The sequence below is a fragment of the Mesocricetus auratus genome, unplaced genomic scaffold (genome assembly GCF_017639785.1).
Source record: "Mesocricetus auratus isolate SY011 unplaced genomic scaffold, BCM_Maur_2.0 Super-Scaffold_100014, whole genome shotgun sequence".
Taxonomy (NCBI): Eukaryota; Metazoa; Chordata; class Mammalia; order Rodentia; family Cricetidae; genus Mesocricetus; species Mesocricetus auratus.
The window spans coordinates 19,497-41,049 of NW_024429197.1; the positions used below are offsets into that span (position 1 = coordinate 19,497).

The 21,553-nt window shown below is 41.8% G+C and overlaps 1 protein-coding gene across 1 annotated transcript; it reads right to left on the reverse strand.

Annotated features, from left to right (window-relative positions):
* Positions 1–8,569: 8,569 nt before the first annotated feature.
* On the reverse strand, positions 8,570–9,427 carry LOC121144065 (speckle-type POZ protein-like). The gene has a single exon (XM_040757412.1). The coding sequence runs from the start codon at positions 9,425–9,427 to the stop codon at positions 8,570–8,572; it is 858 nt and encodes a 285-aa protein (XP_040613346.1).
* Between the last annotated feature and the right edge of the window lie 12,126 nt (positions 9,428–21,553).

Consider the following 21,553-nt stretch of genomic DNA (forward strand, 5'->3'; position numbering starts at 1 on the left):
AGACATTCCAGCCTTGAGTGTCATTGTACCTACCTTAATTGGAAACAAACAGTTAGATGACTGTGGGGATACAATACCTTGGGCAGAGACCCACTTACCCATCAGCCTGGGAGTAGGCAGCTGTAAGACATGTTTACTAAAAATATGTTTACTGAAAACAATAAAATGCCCGGGGCAATAAGTTCCTGAAAAGGGCTGGCCCACAGAACCGCCCTGACCTCGACCTTTTCCAAAGACTTACTGCCTCTTCTAACACACCCAACTCAGTTTTGGGTGTCAGAGAAGAACCAGCCAGGGGTAAGGAGAGAGCAGAAGCTTTTCTGGAGGGAAGCCTTTCTTGGGAAGTTTTCTTGAGCCTTTTTGGGGTCTGCTTAAAGTTTTCTTTACATCGTTGAACGAGTCTCTGTGTTATCAATCCCCGACACCCTCCGCACATTCTCAGACAAAGGCTGTGCAGCGGGCACGGCAGATGACTTGGGAGTGTAAATGCAGAGCACTTGTACATTGATCTCAAACCCCACATCCAAGACACAACATATCTTATTTGATCCCTACCCTGAACTTGCCTGAAGCACCCTACAGAAGACACACTGTCCTGTATTCCTCTTACACTGTCCATAAAGTTCTGTCACTTCAGGCACCTGCAACCATGCCAGTTACAACATGCTGAATAAATGAACCAAAGATTGATATTGGGTGTCAAACTAGAAGTTGAATTTCATAAAAGCACAGCAGCTGGAAAATAGCTCTCACCTCAATCTATGGCTGAAAGGACTTGAAAAACCTCGGCATCAAAGCGCCGGGCACTGAACCGAACCGTCTGCCCAAGAACCGGGGCCAAACCACTGGCTGCAAATGCAAGAGGTGATTTATTGAGTACACAGGCGCCTGCGGATGCTACTGCAACTCGGGTGCAGAGCATACCGGGCTTTCAGGGAGTACAATATTTATAGAGTTTTAATGGTTACATAAGTAACAGGCATTTTATTGGCTCATCTTGGGGGCAGGGGTAGTTCCCACGGACTAAGTTTCCTGGTGTTATTTTATGAAAGACCCAGGCATACTTCAGCAATTATTATCCTGGTCCCATGACTACTATGGTGATCATAGACACAACTGGGGGCAAGGGTAGTTGCCAAGGACTAGGTGTCCTGGTATTGTCATATGAAAGTTCTCAGCACGCTTCAGCAATTATTATCCGGGTCCCATGATTGCTATAGTGATCAGACACAATTGGGGGCCAGGGTAGTTGCCAAGGACTAGGTTTTCTAGTATTGTCATATGAAAGTTCCCAGCACGCTTCAGCAATTATTATCCGGGTCCCATGACTGCTATAGTGATCACAGACATCCTGTTTTGAGGGTGAGACACCTGGTCTGGGTTTCTTTCATTAGGCAACGGCCTGGCCTTGCTTTTCTTTTCCTAGGGGGTCCTGGGTAGGGGTCTTTCAGACTGATCCACACACAACCTCTTCACCAAACCTCAAACTGCTTCCTCTCTTGCTTGCCTTATGAAGGAATACCTGTCTTCAGTTGATACTGAATACTGAATACCCTGCTTCTATGTTTTATACCCCACTAATGCTCAGAATAAAGATGTGTGATCTGTTAATCTTTTAGACTGATTCAATCTCATTTATCTCTGGGAGGCCTTGAACTCTGAGAGATTGTCTATCTCTCAATCTTGAGTCCTAGGATCAAAAGTGTGTGCCACCACAATCTAGTGTCTGCTACAGGGATTAAAGGGGTGAATCCACACTGCCTTACCTCTAAAACTTGAGGCTGACTTTGTTTTCTGAATCCTCAGTCAAACTTTAATAAATCAAAAATAATATATCAGTAGAGCCAGGCAACTGTGCACTGTTGAACATTCAAATGCACTAGTCAGGCATCACAGCTAAAAGAGAGAACCCCTAAACTCTCAATGCTAGGCAAGAGCATGGCAAGGAGACGCTAGCCTGACCTACATAATGAGTTACATTCAGAAAACACAGCCAATCGCTCTCCTGCCGTCCTTGCATGGAAAACCATCCTTTAAAAGCCAATAAAATGAGGTGTGTTCGATACTGTTTGTCTTTAGCTAGACCCTAAAAAAGTCGGGAATAGGCCACATGGCTGCACATCCAGACTGTGTCTGTATTGGATAAGTTAACTAACACTTCATAGGTGCCCCCTGGAAGTGTTGGATACCCTTGACTGCAGAAAAGCATTCTGAATGATATTTCATCTGGGATGAACAGGCCAATAAATGGCATCCCTTTGGTGGGAACAGAAAAAACCACCGTGTCTTAAGTGCTGTCATTTTTAACTTCAGAATCCATTTTACCTGTAGGGTTAATGAATGTTCATAATGCCCAGCCTTAGGAAAGCTAGAACTCTTTCAATAGCTGACTCACACCTCCGTAACAAAAAAAACAAAAACAAAAACAAAACACTCCTGTGTACATTGTTAGTTCTCTAAATCATTATGGCTTTTCTTATAAAGAAACTGTTCAATCAGTTTCTGTAATGCTTTTTTGGAACCTCTTTGTCTGCCTATGTGGATTCAGATCCTCAAACCCCCAAGACATTATGCTCCAATCACTTTCCTTTCCCTCTTCTTGCTCTCGCTTTTATTTGGATGCAGCTGTGGCCAGAACAACACCATTACTCTGGAAGCTGAGACAGTATGACTTAGTGTTCAAGGATAACCTGGACTATCTAATGAAACCTATAGTGGATCTGGATCAATCCCATGCTGGCCTCCCAGCTGTTGGTCTGGATTCCAAGAGCTCCCCCATGTTCAGATCAGCTGTCTCTGCTGGTTTTGCCAGACCATTCTTTGCCAATTTGCTCATCGCTCCTCTCTGTGTCACTGGGTTCCATGGGTTCAGTTCAGTGTTTCACTGGGGGTGTTTGCCTCTTCCTCCATCAGTCACTGGATGAAGGTTCTAGAATGGCATATAGGGTAGACATTAAGTTCATCATCAGGAATGGGCATTTAAGGTGGTCTCTCCACTATTGCTTAGCTTGCAGTTTGGTGCCATCCCTTTAGATCACCAGAGGTCTCACTGGTGTCAGATCTCTCTTCTAACCTATGACTCCCTCTATTATGGCATTTCTTATCCTGTTCTCCCCCTATTCTACTCCCCACTCAACCTTCTTGTTCCTCCATGACATGCTCTCTCTTCCTCTTCTCACCCTGTCTTCTTCCCAGCTCCCACTCCCAGCCCCCTCTTTCGCGGTGTTCCCAATCTGTTCAGAAGATCTTGCCTCATTCCTCTTCTTTGGGGGTAACATGCATATTTCTCTTAGGTTCTTTCCTGTTTCGCAGACTCTTCTGTTAGTGAAAACAGGAACATACCTGAACATAATAAAAGCAATATACAGGAAAACAACTGCTAACATCAAACTAAATGGAGAGAAACTCACTGCAATTCCTCTAAAATCAGGATCAAGGCAAGGCTGTCCACTCTCTCCATGCCTCTACAACATTGTACTTGAAGTTCTAGCTAGAGAAATAAGACAACAAAAGTAGCTCAGATGGATACAAATAGGAAAAGAAGAAGTCAAGCTTTCACTATTTGTAGATGATATGATAGTTTACATAAGTAACCCGAAAAACTCCACAAGTGAACTCCTAGAGTTGATAAACACCTTCAGTAAAGTGGCAGGATACAAGGTTAACTAAAAAACCAGTGGCCCTATTATATACAGATGATAAAGTAGCTGAGAAAGAAATCAGAGAAACATCACACTTTTCAGTAGCCATAAACAGCATCAAATATCCAGGTATATTGTTAACCAAAGAAGTGAAAGAGCTGTATATAAAGAACATTGAGTCTCTAAAGAAAGAAACCAAAGAGGATTCAAGAAAATGGAAAGATCTCCCATGCTCTTGGATTGGTAAGATCATCATAACAAAAATGGCAATTTTGCCAAAAGCAGTCTACAGATTCAATGCAATTCCTATCAAAATTCCAGCACAGTTCTTCACAGACATTGGAAGAACAATAATCAACTTCATATGGAAAAACAAAAGACCCAGGAGAGTCAAAACATCCCTATGCAATAAAAGAACTTCAGGGGGCATGACCATACCTTACTTCAAGCTCTGTTACAGATCTATAGTCCTGAAAACAGCTTGGTTTTGGCACAAAAATAGACAGGTAGACCAATGGAACTGAAATGATATCTGTGATTTTAACCCACACACCTATGAACACTTGACGTTTGACAAAGAAGCTGAAATTATACAGTGGAAAACGAAAGCATCTTCAACAGATGGTGCTGGCATAACTGGATATTGGCATGCAGAAGATTGCAGACAGATCCATGTCTATTGCCTTGCCAAAACTTAAGCCCGAATCGATCAAACACCTAAACATAAATCCAACCACACTGAAACTCTTAGAAGGTAAGGTGGGAGATACTCTTCAACAAATTCCAAAAGGAAGAGGCACTAGTGTTAATCAGCACAAGTTTCCTCATTACCAGAGAAAGTCACTGGTCATTAAAGGAAAACAAATGGACTGAAACACAAAGGAGGACACACACACACACACATACACACACACACACACACACAAATATAAACACATTTACACACATGCAAGGCAAAATGAGATTCACAGAGAGAGACAGACAGAGACAGAGATAAACAGAGAGACACAGAGTGAGTGGGATACTCCTTGGCTGTGGGTTTAATCCAATAGAAAGTCTCTATTAGCCAGCTGACAACTACTTGCTGTGTTCTGGATTCCAGTGCAGCAACTCCCCTTTCTAGGGTGAGCTTTCAAGTGCAAAAACCATATTCGGGGTGACAAACTCCAGTTAACAGGAAAAATTAGCCAGAAGTGGCACTATAGAAGCCAAAATTTTAGTATGTTTTGACCAAGGTGTGAACATTTAGAGTTTTTCCCAGAGCTATGAACTTTGGTGCATTAAGCCTTTGTTTTACTTATTAGAGTTGTGTTTTTTTATTCAAGTCCTGGCATTTTACATTTAATGGTATTTCCATCATGGAGACAGTTGTGCTTAGGCAGTGTCTATGCACCAGGAGACTGTTGTTTTGTCAGATACAGAAGAGGCTGTTGGAAAACCTGGAAAGCTGGATTTACTGATGATGTCGGCTTCCATGAGAATTGGAAGAAAGTCTTCAGGGGAGGTATCGAGCACTTTTTTAAAAGCTGAAGCTTTTCTCCATCCCATCACAGTTACTGTCTTAAAGATGACACAACAGCCCCTCAAGATTAGTCACTTCTCTAAAGCTTTGACAGTCTGAAATATTTTATCAGGAATTCAAGAAGTAATCATGATTTGTTTATTGAATATTTTTTCCTCCCTCCCTCCCTTCCTCCCTTCCTTCCTCCCTCCCTCCCTTCATCCTTTCCTCCTTTATTTCTTCCTTCCTGTTGATGAAACTCTCTATTCAGCCAGGTTCCACTGCCTTTCAGCTCAAAATAACTACACAGACACTGTATTAATTATAAAACAGTTGTTCAATAACTAGGGCTTCTTGCTGGCTTGCACTCTTTTAATATTATCTCATAACTAACAATCTATGTCTTTCTACATGGCCTTATCTTATCAGAGAATTCCTGGTGCATCCTATCTTTGCATCTCTTTGAGACCCTCTTTCTTCTTTCCCCACCCTTCCGTGGTCTGTTTGCCCCATCTAAGCTTACTGCCTGGTTATTGGCCAAACAGTGTTTTATTCATCACCATCCTTCCTTCCTTCCATCCCTGCTTCATTCTTTCATTCATTCATTCCTTCTGCCCTCCCTCTCTCTCTTCCTCCCCTTCCTACCTGTGTCCTTCCATCCTTCCTCCCACTAACACCCTTCCTTCCTTTCTGTCTGTTTGTCTAGCCGTCTTTCTTTTTCTTTTTGACATTTTGTCTCTCTGCATGTCTGGCTCTCCTAGAAGATGCTCTATGAGCCAAGATAGCCTCATACTCACAGACCTGAGTCAGCCTCTGCTTCAGACTTCTCTGAACAAAGTCTTGGGCTATCACATCATGCCTGGCTCAGGAATTTCTATTTAATTACCTTAACCATACTGTTAGTCTTAAACTTGATATGGATAGGTAATATTTAACGTTAATTTAAAGAATATCAAGACTTTGTTATTATTGTTAAGAGCATTATAATTAGATCATCATCAGTATATTATAAGTGCTACTAATATGTGATAGGTCTCACTAAGCTGTATTGCTATCCTAGCATTCTTGATGTAGACTAAAATGTCCAGGCCAGCAGAACTTAAAAGTAATGGGAACAGGAAGCAAATTTTCCCACAGGGACCCACTAAGGGTTATAGTGAGTGGAACTATTCCACTATCTAGAACCTAGTGCCAAGAATCATTAATCATGGCTATGAAGAATCCAAATACTATATTTAGCAGTTATTCAAATCATATACTACCTCCAGGAGAATCATCCTCTGGTATTCTAGGCTGGTTCCACCTCAATGGCTCTGTAACTGTCTTCAAAATGCCATTACATCTTTTCTGTTATGCCAGCTAATTTAGGAAGTTGGTAAATGTTGTAATACCAGTGGACTCCATGCATCGATGTTGTACCTCTCAGGCCGAGAATTTAGTTCCTTGGTCAGAAGACATACTGTGTAGAATATCATGATGGTTGTCAAGGTAATTTTGGTAAAATCATTACATGCAGGAGAGGTAAATCCATAGCCAGAATAAGTGTCTACTCCAGTAAGGACAAAATTTTGTCCCTTCCACAGAGGAAGTGGTCTAATGTAGTCCTCCTGTCATCAAGTTATTGACTGATCAGTTTAGGGAAATGGTGACATATCTGTGTCTCTGTGTTGGACTCGGCAGTTGGCAGAACTGGCATTAAGGAAAAGATCTAACCAGATAAGTCTTGATGGATGGATATGCATGTCATTGTGCCCATAAGTAACACCCATTTCAGCTACCATGCCTTTTTTGACTATGAGCCCATTCTGAATTAAAAGATGGCTTGGGAAAGAGGCTGACACTACACAGACTGCAATCGTATCTAATTGATACTGAACTTCTGAAGCCACCTTTGTTTCCTTTCTTTTTAGAACATTTTATTTCTATTAAATAATCTTATTTTACATACCAATCTCACCCAACCATTACCCCACCATCTTTCCATCGCACCTTCATCCACTCCTCAAAGAGGGTGAGACATTGCCCTGGGGATCATCAGTGTCTGTCACATCATTTGGAGCAAGCCATCCCCCCTCCCTGTATCTAGGATGAGAGACAATCCCTCCAACAGGAATGGGCTCCAAAATGCTAGCTCATGCACTAGAGGCAAATACTGGTTCCTCTCCCCTTGGCCCCAGAGACTTCCCAAGCCTCCCAGCTGACACCCACATTCAGGGGAAATAGGGCAGTCTCATAAAGGCTTCTTAGCTGATTTTCTGGAATCAGTGAGCTTCCACTTGCTCAGGTCAGCTGTTTCTGTGCCTTTCTCCTGCATAGCCTTGACTCCTTTGCTCCTCTAAAACTGGATTCCAGGAGTTTGGCTCAGCGCTTAGCTGAAAATCTCTACTTCTGCTTCCATCAGCTACTTGATAAAGGCTTTTAACATTTAACATAGTTATCAATCTCACTATAGGGGAAGGATATTTAAGGTACCTTCTCCACTATTGCCTAGATTCTTATTTGGGTCTCATCCTTGTGGATTCCTGGGAATCTCCATAGTGCCAGTTTTCTCATTAAGCCCATAACAGCTTCCTCTATCAAGGTATCCTTGCTCTCCTCCTCTGTTATGGCACCCTTTGACAGGCATTTACACAGGACACAGGGGTCTACATGTTCTTTGTTCCTTTGCAGATCTGTCCAAATATTCTCCTCACATGTCTTTCGAATTGTTTATATTTTTTCTTTTTATTTATTTTCTCACATGCAATACATCCTGATTATAGTCTCCCCTCCACAAAATCCACAGCTGGACAGACTAAAATGGGTTCATTCAAATAGAAACTCCACTGGAATCATAAACTGATTCAAAAGTTTTATTATTTTTTATTTGATTAAAATATTATCTGCAGATGTGGCCATGAGGATGTGAGGACAACCTCAGATTCTCTGAATCTCCAGTTTCAGGTGGTAGAAAAGTCCCCTGTGTGTCCTGGGAACTTAACAAGGGTCTTTTACAAGAGCAACATTTCCTTTTGCCAAAGTATCGGAGATAAAAATGTCTTCTTTCTTTTCTTCTCTTGTAAGCAAACATTCATGTTTGTTTTCTCCTTTGCTCTGAGCCCTTGATCATATATTCTGCTCAGTACAATCCAGACAGCTTCTGCCAATGAAACACTATTGGGATGTGCTCAAGGCAAGCAAATGAAACTGAATCTCAGTTTTCAACACATTGGACAAAATTGAAACCAGTTAAGAAACAGGATAGAGGGTGGAAAGTGTACTACTGAGTCAGGCATCAGCAATTCCAGCTCATTTAATGCTATTAATACCTGAGCTTCCTAGATTCACTGTGAAGTCTCCACAGAGCCCATAGTATACCTAGGTGTCCTTGGTAACAACACTGACTTCTACTGTAAGCAGACCCCTCTAGGTCACAGCTGACTGGGACCTAGCATCTCTTCAAGCATTTGAGAGGAGGTTCCAGGACAGGACCCATGGTAAAAGCCATGCTAGGGCATGCTTCAGCTACCAAATGAGGATATGAACCCACCATTGTCTTCCAGCCTGAGGTCTCAGAAACTTCAGAAGCATTTGCTCTAATGAAATTCAGTGCCTGGGTTTTCAGCTGTCCTGCACTGTGGAGGTCAGCCAGGAAGAGAGTGTGGGCAGCATTCTCCAAAGAGAGGTCTTTGTAGAGGGCATGCTCACAAATGACCTTCAAACGCTCCAGGCCATACTTGTCAGCAGCTGCAAGCACAGAATCTGCCATGTTGTGGAGGTCTGGTGCCTTCCCGGTATTAATGAAGCCCATCATTGCCTTGAAGCCTCGAGGATCCAGATAGTGTATCTCAACTCGGTTTTTTCTGCTCTCCTCCATGTCATGTTCAAACATGGCTCTGAAAACTGGAGAGCGAGCTGCTAAGATGGCCTTGTGAGCCCGGAATTCCTGGCCAGCTACGACCAGGAGGCAGTCTGTGAAGAGGGAATTCTCCCACAGTTTTCCTAGCTCATCTGCCATTGTACACCTTGGAACCTGGATCCCTGGATCCCTGTTCTGGTCACTGATGCTGAAGGAGTCTTGGAACAGTGTCACTTTGCAGAAGATGGTGAGCTTGTTTTGAGGGAGGAGACAATGCACATGGTCTTTGATATAATCTATGAGGATGAACCTTTTGAATCCGCATTCATAGCCTGGCAGGAACTTAGAGGCTCTTCCAGTCCCCATTCCAAGGACTTTCTCCCCTTCAGTGCCTAAGATCCACAGCTGGAACTTCGCCCCAATATGAGTATTTAGACTGCTGAGCATCCCTATGTAAACTGACAAGTAATCTGCGATTTCTTTGCCAACTGTCAAACACCATTTGTCATTGCCTCCTGTTGAAAATGTTGGACTTGTAATGCATTCCTGCATTTCCTCCAGGAATAAATGGAAGTCACTGATGGTCCATCTGCAGCATAAATTCTGTATGGTGATGCTTATGTAGTTCAAACCCTCAACAATCCTGTCCTCTGACATTTCTGCTGGAGGTAGTTTGAAGTTTAAACTGGATCCAAACAAAGAACTGGGATTTATTTTTTCTTCACCCTGTGGCACACAATAATAGATATGATTTAGAGTTTGAGGTTATGTTTTTATGTGTTAAGGCTTCTATGATGCTGGAACTTGGATGTGTCTGAAATTTTCAATGCAGAATTCAAGATGAGTTTCACAAAACACAGTCAAGTCTACTCGGGAATTTTAGATAATTTGATTTTGTAGATTGAAACTTACTCTAGTAGGTGACTTGTTTTGAGAAGTATATACAAATTTGAAGTGTTTAGAGCATTTTGTACACTCCTAAGAAAAATGAGGAGGACATGGGGTAGCAGGAAGGTTGAGTTGTGGGAAGAAGTGAGAAGAGCCAGAAGAGTGATACCATAATAGAGGGAGTCATTTTACGTTTGAAGAGAGATATGGCACTAGTGAGATTTCCAGTGGTCTACAAGGATAACGCCAACTAGCAAACTAAGCAATAGTGAAGAAACTACCTTAAATGCCCCGTCCATATAATGAGTTTCAGACTGCCTTATATGCTATTCTAGAAACTATATCCAATAACAAATGGAAGTAGAGGCAGACAGCCACAGCTAAACACTGAACTGAACTCCTGGAACCCAGTGACAGAGAGGGAGGAGTGATGAGCAAAGGGGTCAAGACTGGAATGGTGAAATCCAGAAAAACAGCTGACATGAACAAGGGGGAGATCTTGGGCCCCAGATTCAGGGCAGAGAGGCTAGAATTGGACTGATCCAGACCCCCTTAATGTGGGTGTCAGTGAGGAGGCCTAGGCAACCTAGGGGGCTTTGGGTAGTAGATCAATATTTATACCTGGCACACAAATGGACTCTGCATGCCCGGTCCATAATGAGGGATGCCCTCTCAGCCTGTACACTTGGGGGAGGACCTAGGCCCTGCCCTGAATGAAATGACAGACTCTGGTGATCCCACATTGATAGCCTCACCCTCCCTGGAGAATGGAATGGGGATTGTGTGGGAGGTTAGGGGACAAGGGAGGAGGGGAAATAGAGGGAGCTGGGATTGACATGTGAAGCATGCTTGTTTCTAATTAAATAAAAAATGTTAAAAATAAAATAAAGAAAAAATGTCTACTAGGGATCTCTAGAATAACAGAACATATAGAATGAGTCTCTCCATATATGAAGAAATGGGACTCATTCGAATCTCTTAGGCTGCTGTCCTTCTTAGCCCATAATGGCTAGCTATGAAGGGGAAGTCCAAGAATCCAGTACTTACTCAATCCAAGATGTTGGACTTGTCTGCTGGTCTTCAGTATTGCAGGGATTCAAAGAAGAATTCTGTAATGGCAGTGAAGGGATGGATTTGCTACAAGGTGTGCAAGCAAGCAGAGTGCAAAAGCCACATTCTCCCATGTCCCTTTATATGCTTCCAGCAGAAGGTGTGTCCCAATTTAGGGTGTGTCTCCTAGCCTGAGTTATGGATTAAAGGTGTGTGTCCTCCTGTCTGTTGATCCTGATCAAATGCTCTGTCTTCTACCTGAAAAGTCAGTATTTCAAGAGTGGATCTACCAATTCCAAATTTGCAAAATATTTCTCACAGTTGTGCCCTGCATTTTAGAATTTTTGTTAATTCTAGCTGTGGCCTAGCTGGGAACCAAGTGTACCCATCACAATTGAAACTTGTTTGCCTGAGTTAATTTTCCATAAATCAAGAAAAGCTTTCCATTCCTACAGAGTTGTTATTTACTCTTCTCATGTTGTTAATTATTTCTACCACCCTGCTGTGGTGGCACACACCTTTAATCCCAGCACTTGGGAGGCAGAAGCAGGCAGATCTCTTTGAGTTCAGGGCCGGTCTGTTATAAAGAGTTATTTCCAGGACATCCAGGTATATTAAGCAGAAAAAACCCTGTCTCTGAAAAAAAAGAGTATTCTTTCCATGAATATGATCCAGGAAGAGATACTTTTCTTCACTCAGGAGACTCAGTGTTCCCAATATGGAGGTTAGGATGGAAGAATCCTTGTATGATGGGCATTAAACAGAACCAGGCAGTACCCTTTGAAAATGGCTGTCTTTTTCTTAGTTTTCATTCCATCGATACTTACAGTCCCAGGAACAGCTCCAGCAAATTCCATTGTTGATATTGGCCCTTCACCTCAATTGATCCTCCTTTAACACACTCTCCCTGATCCATTTCCTGGTGTGCTATGAGAAGATACTAAAGACCTCTCACTCAATCATGCTGACTCCCAAGTTTCTGCTTCTCATTACCTCTTAATTTTCATCATTCACTGGTGAGTTCTCTCCTCTTCAATCTTTGAAAGTCCAGGTTTACTCTGCTGGACTTAAAATTGTAAGAGCATTCTGGTTTTCAAAGGCTTCAAAATATATTGAAAAGTTACTGACGAGTATCTATCTTCCAATGTGTAGTCTTCAAATTAGAAAGTGTGATACCTTCAAATGAATAATTTCTGGGATACGATACCTAACAACTTGACCCTGAACCCACCTGGTGAAGAATCCCCTATGCTAAGTGACCACCTGCAATAAGTCTAGCAATGGAAACAAAAGGAAAAAAAATCCAACAATCCAAATCAATTCATTGATTTATTTTCAAATAACAGATAAGTGATATTGCAGCCATACTTATATGAGATTCATACTGTGATGGTTGAGCTGATTGAATCAATGAATTTATTTCTGTGTGGTCTATGCTTAGAGAGTCTTTCCAAGATAGGACAAAGTGGAGACAGAGGACAAGTAGGGAGAATTTTCCCATCACATATAACAGCAAGCTCCGACTTCTTCCAGGACATTTAGGGCTTCTGATGTCCTTATGCCACCGGGATAATTAGGAAATAACAATATTAGAAGGGTTTAATAATCAATATAACCAAGAAGACATTTGAATGCTCATCCAATAAGGAGGTTATAATGTTTATTGCATTTGGGTAGGAAGAGTACCACATTATCCAATGATTAAACATAAAGGAAGAATACAACAGCCTAATACAGGTATGTGACACAGGCACAGACAGATCAGGAATGAGGACATGTATCAAAACTTAAGGAAAAGAGACAAAATGGGAAGTACCCTTATGATTGAAGGAGAGTAAAGACCACCAACCCAAATATTTTGAGTCAAAATATGTAAGGTTTATTTTCTGCCATAATGGTTTCTTTTAACCTAATCTAGGGTTTGAGAGACAACCCAGGAATAATAGGATAATTGGAGTTTTTATAACCCCCAATGCTAAGCTAAGGGTTTACCACAGGTTGTGGCTATTCCAGGGGAAATCATTAGGTCCAAGAGCTAATGATGAACAGAAATACTGTTGGAGACTGTGCCTGATGGGGTTAATGAAAAAAGCAAAGATTACCTATCAGTTTATTTGGTGTTGCTCAGATATTCAAAGAGTTATTTTTGGGCAAAGACCCTGACTGCAGTAAACTCATGGAGCAAGATGTATCCCTAGACAGTAGTCAGGTACCATGTTTCACCCTATACCTGGATGGCAGCACTGGTCCCTTTTGTTTCTCTTAAGTTTAAATTAGGTATTCATTGATTGTCTCTTATTTAGTTTAGATAAGGATTTGTCAATCTTACTGATTTGTCTCAATGAACCAACTCTTTGTTTTATTGATTCTTGGTACTGCTCTCTTGGTGTTTTATTTATTTCAGCTGCTCCACTTGTGTGCGCTTGCTTTTTTTCATTCAAGTGTTTTCAAGTGTGCTGTTCAGTTCCTAGTATGATATCTCTCCAGTGTATTTATAGAAGAACTTCCTGGCATGAACTTTCCTATACACACCTCTTTCTTTCAAGTCCCATAAGTTTGGATTTTTTGAATTTATTTTGATTGAAATAAAAATTAAAAGTCTGTCATATCATTTGTTACAGAACATAGGCCTTTTCCCAGGGTATCTAGGCTGAGAACATATCACTCCATTAGGAACTGGCTCCAGAAAGTCCATATGTGCACTAGAGATAAATACTGGTTCCACTGCCAGAGTTCCAAGGACTGCCCAGGCCCCCAACTTGCACTTTCAAGGGTCTTAGTTCAACTGAATGATGGTTCTTCAGCTGCCATCTGAGGTCCATGAGTTCCCAGTTCCTGTTCCTGTATGTTTCCCCAGCATGGTCTTGATCCCTTTGCCTGTCACTCCTCATCTCTATAACTGGATTCCGGGGTTTGGCTCGGTGCCTAGCTGTGAATCTCTGCTTCTGCTTCCCTCAACTACTGAATGAAGGCTCTATAATGGCATTTAACGTAGTCATCAATCTCATAATAGAGGAAGGGCATTTAAAGGAGCCTCTTCACTGCTGCTTACATTTTTCAGTTGGGGTCATTCTTGTGGATGCCTGGAGATTTTCCTAGTGTCCATAAGCCCATAATGGCTGCCTCTATTGAGGAATGTCTTTCCTTGTTATCTTTCTGTTCTTCAGCCAACTGCTCATTCATGATCCCTCTTTTTGTCGACCCTTCTCTCCTCCTGTTTCCCCTACCTCACTAAGCCTCCCAACTCTGCTCATAATTTCGTCTGGAAATCTTGTCCCTTTCCCCTTCTTGGGGTTTCCATCTATTTCTCTGTTAGGCACCTACTTTTACCTAGTTTCTCTGGGGTTGTGAATTGTAGACTGGCTATCATTAGCTCTATGTCTATTATCCATATATGTGTAAGTACATACCATGTTTTTTTTTTCTGTGTCATGATTACCTCACTTTAGGTGGTTTCTTCTAGTTTCATCCATTTGATGCATAGTTCAAGATGTCATTGTCTTTTTTCCATGAATAGTATTTCATTGTGTAAATTTACCACATGTTCTTTATCCACTGTTCAGTTGAGGGCCATCTAGGTTGGTTCCAGGTTTTGACTATTACAAATAATTTTGTTATTTACATGGAGTGATTCTCAGGTCATTAAGTAACTAGTTTTGACAACTATACACAACTGTTTAAACTTGGAACATTTTATACATTCATATCAAAATTGTTTTCCTCTGGGTCTCTAGAATACCTGAACATATAAATAAAGGGGAATCATTAAATGATTAAAGGACACAGTACTTTTAATCCCATGATGGGTAGTTTTCTAAGGAGAGTCCAAGAATCCAGTACTTACTCATTCCAGGAGTTGGACCTATTGGCTGGTCTACCATATATTCTAGAATTCCAAATGTATTCTCTAATGCCAGTAAAGGAATGGACTAGCTGCAAGGTGGGGGCAGCAGCAAGAGTGCAACACCTTCCTACCTCCATGTCCTTTTATGTGCTTCCAGCATAAGGTATGCCTCAATTTAGGGTGTGGCTCCCAGCCTCAATCTGGGCTAAAATTGTTTGTCTTTGGGCCTTGAAATCCAGGATTAATGCCAATGTCTCCCTATCTACAATTTTTTTGTTTCAAAAGACCTGCCTACTTGAATTTATGCCAAATATTTCTCACAGTTGTACACTCTGTTTCAGTTTTTAGTTAATTCCAAGTATGTTCTAATTGGGACCCAAGCATAATCATCACAAGTGCATTTAGTATACTGGAGTTAAACTTCCATAAATAAACGAATGGTATCCATTTCTATACAGCTGTTATTTACTCTTCTAATATTGTTATAAGAATTCCTTCCAGCCTGGAGGTAGTGCCACAAGCTTTTAATCCAATCACTTGTGAGGCAGAGGCAGGCAGATATCTGTAAAATGCAACCTGGTCTTTAGTGGTAGATTCATGACATGCAGAGCAGTTATACAGAAAAAAAAACTATCTTGGAAAAAAAAGAATTCCTCTCATTAACATGGCCAAGGAAGAGGTGCAATTTGCTCCTCAGGGGTCCCAGTGTTCACAATATGCAGGTAAGGTTAAAAGAATTCCTATATGGTGGCAGGAAGCAGACTCAGGTTGGACACTCTTACAGTACCTGTTCTTTCCTGCCATGTATTCCAGACTCACGGTCCCAGGGATGGCTCCACCAAAATTCATTTATGGTCTTGACCCTCCTCCTCAGTTAATCCTTCTTAGAAACACTCTTCCTTAGGAGTGTGCATTGAGAAGGTACTAAATACCTCTATTCCATCACACTGACTGCCAAATTCAGCTTCTCATTACTTCACCATTTTAACCCTTCACTGGTGAATTCTGTCCTTAAACTTTGAACTTCCAGGGATAGTGTTCCTGGTTTAAAAGTGAGACAGCATTCTGGGTATAGAATATATTCAAGAGTTACTGAAGAAGGGATTTCTAGATGGTTTCCCTTAGAATACTATCTGTAAATATACCCCACTTCTATGAATAAGACACCAGGAGGGACTCACTACATGTAGAGGATAGGAAAATAAACTTGGTGATTCAATCCACTCAGCAATTCCCACCTTAGCGCTCCTGAAAGTCTACTCCTAGGCTGGTCCTCCCTCAATACATGATAAATCAACCAACTGATTTTTATCTCTGAATATTTGCTTCCTCAATTAGGAATCTATTACAGGTGGCAATCTACTAGCAAGAATGTTCCTTCTCTATGTGTGTTTACAGTCATGGGGTCAGACATGCCTTCCCTCAAGTGTGTCATTTGAAATGAAGCTAGTGATTGCAGGTTCCCTTCATTTACCAAAGAAATGCTTTACATTGCCAGCCCAAAGCTCCCATGAGCATGCTCCTTGAGAGGATAGCAGCTCCTCATGGGACAACTGGGACCCCCTTGAGGCTGCAGTACAGTAAATATTCATAGAGTCTGTCATTCCAGTTGTGGAAGATGTGGAGATTTAATTTCAGAAAGGTGGTTCCCAGGGAGACCTGGCCCAGCTAAAAGGTTACAGGACCCCATCCTAGGGATACAAAAGTTTTAATTGGCACAAGTGTCCCCATTACCAAAGATAGCCATTGGTCATTATAGGAAAAGAAGCAGATGAAACAAATAGAGAGACACACAAATGCATGGAGACACACATGCTGAAAGAGAATGAGGGAGAAAGACAGACAGAGAGAGACAGTGAGACAAAGAGATATAGAAAGACAGATAATGTGATCAAGAGAAATGTCTTCATGTCTCCCTGAATTATTTTTCCATTTCTTTCTGCTTTGGTACAACTCATTTTACAGCTCAGGCCAGATGATTCCTGAATTCACTTCCTCAAGCTCTGAAGTGCTAGGGTCCATAGGATGTTCCTGGTCATTCCACCCACTTAAAAATATTTTTTCATTTCTCTGCCTCCTACCTGGTCCAACCACATTATTATTGTCTATTTTATGATTTAGAAATTCAGGTATTTAAATCTGGTCCTCAGAAAACAGAGGCAGGCAGATCACTATGTGTGTGTGTGTGTGTGTGTGTGTGTGTGTGTGTGTGTGTGTGTGTGTGTGTTTGGTTTTTTCGAGACAGGGTTTCTCTGTATTGTTTTGGAGGTTGTCCTGGAACTCACTCAGTAGACCAGGCTGGCCTGGAAGTCACAGAGATCTGCCTGTCTCTGCCTCCCGAGTGCTGGCATTAAAGGCATGAGCCACCAACGCCCGGCTCACTATGTGTATTGAGCAAACCTTGTCTATAGAGTGAGTTCCAAGACAGTCACGGCTGTTTCCCAGACTCTATGGCCATAGGATTTTAGACTATGGACACCCCCATGAATGAGGGTAATGAGGGGATAACGGGGGGGGGGGTTGAGGGGAGGGCACGGGAGGAGGGGAGGGAAAGGGAGAGGGAACTGGAACTGACTTGTGAAGCAACCTTGTTTCTTATCTAAATTTAAACTGGAAAATAAAATAAAAAAATAAAAAAAGACAGTCAGGGCTTTGTAAGATTACCAATCCAAAAGCAGAAAAAGACAGAATGAAAATCAGGCTGAAACTTGTTTTTCATTATGAGTGTGGCTCTTCTCATTCCTACCCTATGTTCTATCCAAAAACGAACTACTAGAATGACTCCACCATATTGTAAGTGGTCAATATCCCCTGCACCTCAGCTAATCCTAACTAGAAAAAGTAGTTCAGACTCATCTATGAGTGTGGATAATAAATATCTAAATTCTTCTCACCTCACTCACTTAGATTGAGTCTCACTAGCTCATATACTCCCCCCTCAACTAGTGGGTTCTGTCCTCTTCAACCTCAAAACTGTCTTGCTTATTCTTCTGGTCCATAGAGTGAGAGATTAATCTTATTTCCATGAAATGCAGACTATATTTAACAGAAACTCAGGAGAGAGGAGCTTTAGATGGAATTCTTTCTATTGTGTGGTGATCAAAATTCTTTGTACATGTCATCTCCCTCCAGTTAGGCTTTCATTGGAGAGTCTATTGAAGCCTAAACCACAAGGAAATAAGGTGATAGATTCAATTAGCTCAGCAATTCCCAGTCAGACTCTCCTATGTCTGACTATAACATTACTTATCTGTCAGTAGAGGATAATTGAATCAATTGGTTTTGACTGCTTGATTTTCTTTCTTTGTCACCTTCGGTAGACTCATTGCAGGTGGTCAATTAATAACATAGATGATTCTTGCCCAAGGGGGTTCAGAGCCAGGGTGGGATGTACTCTAATCCAGAAGTCACTCATCTGAAGGGATTACATTTTTTAATTTCAAGACCCTCATTGGAAAAATAGATGCTATTCAGTAACTGTTGAATATATTTTGCACCCTTTGCAAACCAGAATGCTCTTACAATGTTAAGCACAGTTGAGTATGCCTTGAAGTTCTAGGATTTAAGAGGACAGAATTCACCCATAAAGGATGAAAATTATGAGGAAATGAGAAACTGAATCTTGGCAATCAGCAATATGAATTGAGAGGTCCTTAGAATCTTCTCATAGCATACCTGAAATGAATCAGGAAAAGTGTTCAAGGAAGATTAACTGAAGTGTTGGGGCAAGGGCACAAAGGAAATTTTGTGGAGACATCCCCAGAACTGTGAGTATGGATGGAATAAAAAGCAAGAAAGAGGATAGACGTTACAGAGGGTCCTGCCTGTTTCTGCCTAAAGCAATTCTCAAAGAAATTCTTTGCCTGAGATTCGCAGGCAAATGGATGACACTAGAAGAAACCATCCTGAGTGAGGTAACCCAGTCACAAAAAGAGAAACATGGCATGTACTCTCTCATATATGGATTTTAGACATAGATCTGGGGAGGGCCAGCCTACAATCCCATGGCCACAGAGTCTGGGAAACAGAAACTTCATTTAGTGGCGCATCGAAGAAGAGGCAGACTCCCTTGGTTAAGTACTGAGCTGAACTCAAGAAAGCCAGTAACAGAGAGGGAGGACTGATGACCAAAGGGATTAAGACTGGGCTGGTTTAACCCCCAGAAACAGGTGACCTGACAAAGGTTAACTCTTGAATCCCAGGCATCAGCCTGGGAATCCATCATGGGACTGATCAAGACCCCCTGAATGTGAGGAGGCCTAGGTAATCTATTGAGCCTCGGGCAGCAGATCAGTACCCATCCCGAGTATACACACGGACTTTGGACTCCCATAGAACAAAGTGAGGTGCACTCTCACCCTGAACTCTTGAGGAAGGGTCTAGGCCCTGCCCTATATGAAATGACAGACTATGGACACCCCCATGGAGGGTCTCACCCTCCCTGGGGGAATGAGGGGATAATGGGGGGGTTGGGGGGAGGGCACTGGAGGAGGGGAGGGAAAGGGAGAGACCTGGAACTGACTTGTGAAGCAACCTTGTTTCTTATCTAAATTTAAACTGAAAAATTAAAAAAAAGAAAGAAGATAGCCATTACAGAGGGTCCTGCCTGTTTCTGCCTAAAGCACTTCTCAAAGAAATTCTTCTATCCTGACTTCCATATTGTGAACACTGAGACCCCTGATGGAAGAAAAGTACCTCTTCCTGGATCATGTTTATGGAAAGAATACTTTTTTTCCAGAGGCAGACTTTTTCTTTGTAACAACTCTGGCTGTGCTAGAACTGCTTCTGTATATCAGGCTGCTTTTTGAGTTAAAGAGTTCTGACTACCTCTGACTCCAAAGTTCTGGGATTAAAGGTGTGAATGACCACAGTAGGATGGGAGAAAGTCTTCTAACATCATGAGAAGAGTAAATAACAGCTATTAGGATTACAGACCATTCCCTTATTCATGGAAAACTTAGATAAGCAATATGCACTTGTGGTTGTTTTCATTGGCTCCCAGCTAGACGACACCTGAAATTAACTAAAGTCATTAAATGGAGGTCACACCTGTGCCAAATATTTTGCATAAGCTGGAGTAGGTAGATCCACTTGAAGCAGTTACACACCTTTAATTCTGATCTGAGGCTAGGAGACACACCCTAAAGTGGGACACACCTTATGCTGGATGCATATAAATGGACATGGAAGAAGGCAGCTGTTGCCACTCTGCCTGCTTGCACAAACCTTGTAGCAAGTGCAGCCTTCACTGCCATTACAGAATACTTCTTTGAATACCAGCATATAATAAAGACCAGCTGACAAGGCCAACCTACTGAACTGAGTAAGTACTGGATACTTGGACTTTCCATACAAAACAAGCCAGTATGGGATGAGCAGGACAGTAGCCAAAAGTGATTCTAATGAGTCCCCTTTCTTCATATCTGGGGAGATTCATTGTATATGTTATGTCACTCTAGAGAGCCCTAAGGGAATATTTTTTCTCAATATATATTTTTATTTAAAGTAGAAACATGCTTGCTTCACTTATTGATCCCAGATCACTCTCCCAACTCTTCTCCCATGCCCTTCTACTAGACCTCACAACCCACCACCCAATTTCCAGACCATTCCCCGGACTTGTAAGGCCCCCCATAGGGGATCTCCAGAGTCTTTCACTTCATCTGTGAGAGGGCCTAGTGTGAGAGATATTTCCTACATATGGAACAGGCTCCCAAATATCATTCTTATAACATTATAAACACTGATCTACTACTGAAGGCCCCAGAAATTGCCAAGGCCTCTTCACTGATACCACATTAAGGGAGTATGGATCTGTTCCATGCTGACCTCTTAGCCATCAGTCTGGATTCCAAGAACTCCTCCTTGTTCAGGTACCCTGTCTCTGTGGGTTTCACCATCACAGTCTTGACCCTTGGCTCATCACTCCTCCCCCATCACTGGGTTTGTGGTGTTCAGTTCAGTGTTTAACTGTGGGTATCTGACTCTGCTTCCATCAGTTACTGGATGAAGGTTTGGCAATGGGATCATAGGATGACACTCCCCTGATCCATTTCTAGAATCCATATATGAGAGTGTACATATCATTTTTGTGTTTTTGTGACTGGGTTACTTCACTCCGGATGGTTTCTTCTAGTGCCAAACATTTGCCTGCAAATTTCAAGATTCCATTGTGGTTTTTCTTTTTCTTTTTCTTTTATCCCGAGGAGTAGTACATCCTTGTATGGTGGGTATCTTTTAGGTATATGCCTAAAACTGAAATTGCTGGGTCGTGTAGTAGACTGAGTCCCACTATTCCTGAGGAATCTACATACAGATATCCAAAGTGGCTGTACATGTTTGCACTACCACCAGCAATGGAGGAGTGCTCTCCTTTCTCTACATCCTCTCCATCATAAACTGTCCTTGGTGGTTTTTTTGTAGCCATTCTGATAGGAGTAAGATAAGTTGTTTTATTTGCATTTCCCTGATGGCAAAGGATGTTGAGTACATTCTCAATAGTCTCTCGGCAATTTTAGACTCCTCTATTGAGAATTCACTATTTATTTCTGTAACCCACTTTTTTTTTTTTTGGTTTTTAGGTGACAGGATTTCTCTGTATTGTTTTGGAGGCTATCAGTCCAGCCTGGCCTCGAGCTCACAGAGATCTGCCTGCCTCTGCCTCCGGAGTGCTGGGATTAAAGGCTTGCACCACCACCACCCAGCTTGTAGCCCACTTTTTAATTGGATCGTTTGGTGTTTTGGAGACTTCTTGATTTATCTGTAAATTTAGAAGATCAGCGTCTGTCAGA